At 34.4% G+C, this 5,432-nt stretch overlaps 1 protein-coding gene across 1 annotated transcript; it reads right to left on the reverse strand.

Moving 5' to 3' along the window:
- Positions 1–2,647: 2,647 nt before the first annotated feature.
- Positions 2,648–3,919, reverse strand: LOC109149223 (probable aspartic protease At2g35615). Its single transcript, XM_019296883.1, has one exon. The coding sequence runs from the start codon at positions 3,917–3,919 to the stop codon at positions 2,648–2,650; it is 1,272 nt and encodes a 423-aa protein (XP_019152428.1).
- Between the last annotated feature and the right edge of the window lie 1,513 nt (positions 3,920–5,432).

The following is a 5,432-nucleotide window of genomic DNA, read 5'->3' on the forward strand; positions in this document are numbered from 1 at the left end:
GAGAGAGAGAGTGAGAATTGATGCTCCGATTGAAAGAAAGCCGCATCAGCCAGCCTTCCAGCGGAAACAGACAATCATTGTGGAATGTGGAGTGCTTTCGCACGTTACAATGGGTGACCCTCCGCACGTGCGACCGACGCTGCGGTTGTCATCAACTACTGCCCTCACATTCGATCTGCTCCTTTTACCTTAATCAAATTCTGCTTAGTGTAGAGTGACGCCGGAATTTCATCTTCCTTGGATTATTTTTGGAAGAGTGATTAAAATAATTAAAATGATTGGATTGGCTCCAATTATTTGAATGAAGTGTTTGATTTATTTTATAATAAGGATAAGGATTTGTTGTTAAGCAATTGGCCGTACTACACTAAAGAGATTAGTAAATCACATAGGAGCAGCAAGTAATCAGCAACTATGAGTTCTCATTTTTTATTTTTTAAATTATGGGTCACACTTGTGTGAGACCATCTCACGTATTCTTTTTTGTGAGACGTGACGAGTCGAATCGGATCATCACACAAACGTCATACTTATATGCTCAATTGTAATACATTTTAATCTTAACCTAATCCGTCTTAGACGGCATCACACAAGTTTTTACCTTATATTATATGTTGGTTCAGTTAATTAACCAGATTTGACTGAATCTTTTTATTCAATTTCATAATATTAAATTTATTATTAATATATAAAATCTATATATTTTTAGAAATTATACTGAAAGTCATATTATACATGAAAAATCAAATTTTAAAAATAATTAAAAATTAATTAAAAAAATAAGTAAAGAAGAAATAGTTAATTTGACCAATGATTCACTGAATAGTAAACAAGTAAAATGAAACAAAGTACATAATAAAATAAGGTCATGTGTCAACACCATATGCATTTAACCTGATAAACAAGTCAACTTGGACTTAATTGAACAATTTTACAGGTTTTGAGGACCTGAATGGAGTTTTTTTCACTTAGGGGACTCAATTGCACTATCCACTCGACTTAGGGTGTCAATTTAACACTTTTTCCAATTTTTAAAAACAACTTAAGCCCTATTTGGTAACATGGTTAGCTTATTAGCTAATTTTGACTTGTTTGACCATTATTAGTTGTTTGATTTGATTAAATAACCAATATAAGTGTTTGATTAATTAATTAGTTTTTTTTTTTAAACAGTTTAGTGCTCAAAAATGCTACAATTCCAAAAGCTACTCAAAGTAGTTTTTTCGGTAAGCTTTTTGAGATAGTCATTTTGTATGTAATCAACTATCAACTAACAGTTAATTTACCAAACATCTTTCTACAATCAGCTAATGATATCAACTAATTAAACCCATTAAACCAATCAGCTAACAACTATTTACCAAACACTCCCTTAATAACATAATGCAACATACACAAAGTTGATTATTCAAACTTGTGATGGCAGGGTTCGATTGTACGACTAAAATGAACCATGCAACATAGTGAGAATGTTGAGTCATTCTCCATTCATTTTGATCTCGAATATTTAGCAAATGATTTTATGGTGTTCATCAAAATTGTATCTCTTCAAGTTATCTTTTTAATGTCGTTGGAATCATCCCATTTTAACCTTCCGATCCTATATCAAGATATGGTCAAAATCAAAATTTTGGTTGATTTTGGATGAAATATGTAAGTTTGGAACTTAAACTTCAAGGACAATTTTGACCCATGTGACTTCCTTTTTAGGTATTGATGTCTTCATAAGAGTTGTATCTCTTTTTTTGATGGGAAGAGTTGTATCTCTTTGAGTCTTCTATCCAATGACAAAAAAAAAAAAATAATTTGGACATTTATAGGCTGAGATATGGTCTAAATACCGAATAATATGACCAATCTGTGTGAGAATTTTAGTTTTTTGACACTTGTTTCACTTTTGCCTTGGTTTATCCATATAATCGAAACCATTGAAAATATCACTTTTTTTACTCCTTTGAAAATATGTTATCCATCCTCTTAGCTTCACGTTGGATCTCATTGACTCCTACTACATAAAAAATGCTCTAAACTCCTTTATTTATACTAAATGTCTCAAAGATAATAAATTGTTCAATTCCGAATTGATCAAATGAAGAAAATAAGAATCATTTTTGATACAAATGTAACACTTCAAAAAATAAAGTGAAGTATGAGGTATAAATATAAACAATTATGCACTTATCAGTTATCACATGTATCCCAAAAAAGAGTTTATTTTTAAAGAATGAAATTTAATTATTCACAAATTTTCACTCAAATTTGAAACGGAAATTCTCAATTAAGAATTCAAAAGTCAAAACCGAGCAAGCTATAACTATTTATATTTATTAATTAATTGATTCTTTGTCATTGAATAGGATAATATTAATTTGGACTATTAAGTAAGATTAAGAATACAAATTTAGACTATAAATAATAATAATTAAAGTTAAAATGTGTACTAATAAATTACCAATAAGTCCAGCCGTTTTAGCATTACAAATCAACACAACTGGATTCTAAACAGTAAACGCGACAAATCCTTATCCAAAGTAGGTATTAGCAAGTAACTGGAAAAAGTAATTAAGTTGAATTAAACACAAGCCATGCATAATATATATTAATTCATATCAAACTGGGACTACATGGATCTACGCATCTAGCTCGATCAATACTTGGAACAGTCAGCGGGCTTGAAGCTAACAGTATTCCCGACCAAATCATATGCAACAATGTAGTCAACCTGCGACAAGTTGCCGAAGATGGGATCAATCTCCGTCGCCGGGAAAAGCGTCAGACAAACCACGCTTTCATCCACAAAAATGAATATACCCTTCGGCGACAACTCAATGTCGGCGCCGGTGAAATGTGCAACGATGCTTGGCAGCTCCAAGCCGCCGCTAGTTTGGAAGCAGAGCTTAAAGACGCCTTCCGGATCATTCACCGGAGTCTTCTTAATCTGCCGCTTCAACTCCGATTCCAAAAGGTCGTACAGATCGGGCGGGATATAAGTCATTGTCGTTCCCGAGTCAATGATGATGTTACCCATTTCCCGGCCGAGAGTTTCAGATGATTGGTTGTTCCTCAAGGTCTTGTTCCCAACGCTAATGTTTTCCAGGGTGAGCCAGTAAAATGTCGCCGGGGCTTTTGGGGTTAAGGGAGTCGAAACGACGGCGGTATCCGGAGCCATGGCGGCGTCGGGGCCGAATTTGATGTGAGTGGAGATATTCGATGGTTGGGGTGGCGGCAAGCAGTAGGCAAACTTTCCGGCGATATGTTTACTCAACTGTGTGATGATGGAGACCGGGCCGCCGCCGAGGCCGACAATTCCGGAGGCGGCGTCGGTGAACGTGCCGCCATTTTGGTGGCCGCAACCGAACGCGACATTCGGGAAAGAAGCGTTACCAAGGAGCAGGGTTTCGTTGGCAATCACGCCGACGGTTTTGGATTCGTCCGCGTAACTATACTGATACTGGCAAACATTACCGGCGGCGGCGCAGAAAAACTCCGAGCAGAGGGGCGAATTGCACGGCAAGGATCTATAAGACGAACTCTTTTGAGGTTCGAACAGCGGAAAGTCCTGGTCGAAGCAGCGAACGCAGGGTAGGCATTGCGTCCAGGTGAGATCACTTCCGGTATCGGCAATGGCAAAAGTCTCCACCGGCGGCGTACCAATCGAGAACTTCATGATGTATTCTCCCGGGATAACCTCGATGTCAACCACGAACTTAGCAGAGCCCAAAGCGGCGCGTTTCTTGAAGTAGGCGGCGCGTGCTTGGGAGCGGCGAAAAGATTCCCGTAAAGAATCAAATCGGGAGTTGGAAGGGTTGAAGAAAGGGGACAAAGGGGAGTCACGGTGGATTAGGTCGACTGTGAAGCCATTGCTCTGAGCAGAAAACAGATAAAAAACCGCGAAAACGGAAAAGATTTTGGAAGCCATTGTTGAAATGGGAAGTCATGGGTGCTTACACTTTATAGACAGTGATGAAAGCGTAGATGCATGCATGAATGAACATGGAGAGTCGATTAAGTGATCTGATGGGAAAACGTATAATCGCACCCTAAATGCATTGCGACTCATTAAATCCGTGCACACCAAATACAAATAAACAATCAGTCACCGAATCGATCTTAGATCATTAAAAAAAAAATTGGAATAACAGTTTTTTTTATGTGGAGAGGAAAAGACTCGATGGTGTGAACTGGGTAAATGCTTTGTGAATTGTGACCTCAAATCTATAAAGTCAATAGACCGCTCTAGTTAAGAAATCAAATTTCAACAACAGCTCGACCAATATTTGTTGACTAAGGTAGTTCTTGCGATTTTTTTTCTCATAAATTAAAGAATATTCTTTAAAGGTAACTGTGTTTTCACGTAATTGCTTATATTTTATGAAATCATATCAGTTACTTTTTCAATAAAGATTTTAGGCATGATTTCACACAATTTAATTTCACATTTTAAGTAATTCCTTAAACATTATCTTCGAGATAGTTTTTAAATGGCAAGAACTTTGAAATTAAAACTTTTTGGAAAGAGTAAATTCTATTTTTTATCGTAGATTTATAGGTGACAATTGATTTTTAGTCATTTTTTTTATTAAAACATCATCATGTAATCCTAAAATTATTGTGTCATGGCTATTTTTAGTCTTCTTTCAACAAAATCGTCAAAATGTCGTTATATTCAACGATTTTTAAAATGTTTGTATATAAAGTAGGTTAAATTGTTATATTTTTTATGTTTATTTATTTTTTTGAAAAAAAGTCTATAAATTGATGACCGAAATACCCTTATAGTCAACAATATTTAAACTATTTTGTTGATAAAGAATAAAAAATAATCATGCCACAATAATATTAGGACCAAAAGTGAATGTTCTAGTAACAAAAAAAATTTAAAATGGATTGATACCTATAAATCTAGGACCAAAAATGGAATTAATTCTTTTTGAAAATAATTATTCCACTTTGTGAAATGATGGCCAAAGTACTAATAGTGTTTTGTTCAATTTAGTCCTTATATTTTTATTTTGTTCAATTTAGTCCCTCTACTTTGAGAAATGATTGGTTAACAAAAAAAAAGTAATTATTTACGTAAAGTGCATTCACATGTGCATGCCAACAGCCATTTCTCATAGAATTATAGTTATATTTTTATCATAATTTTGTCTCATAATATTTTTCATATTTTCATATGACTACATATATATATATATATATATATATATACACACACAAACACATGTGTGTGTACGTACATGTATATGTTTTATTGTGTAAAGAAAGGGGAATTGAATAAATAAAAATTGTAGTTCATTGGATGACATACGAGTAAAAAATGACAATCGCAGTATAATTCTAATAATAATAATAATTTATTCAAGCAAATATGATATTGAACCATACAAAATTATTCGGTATATGTTATTCTAATGCCAAATAAAAACAAA

The sequence above is a fragment of the Ipomoea nil genome, unplaced genomic scaffold, assembly GCF_001879475.1.
Source record: "Ipomoea nil cultivar Tokyo-kokei standard unplaced genomic scaffold, Asagao_1.1 scaffold2159, whole genome shotgun sequence".
Classification (NCBI taxonomy): domain Eukaryota; kingdom Viridiplantae; phylum Streptophyta; class Magnoliopsida; order Solanales; family Convolvulaceae; genus Ipomoea; species Ipomoea nil.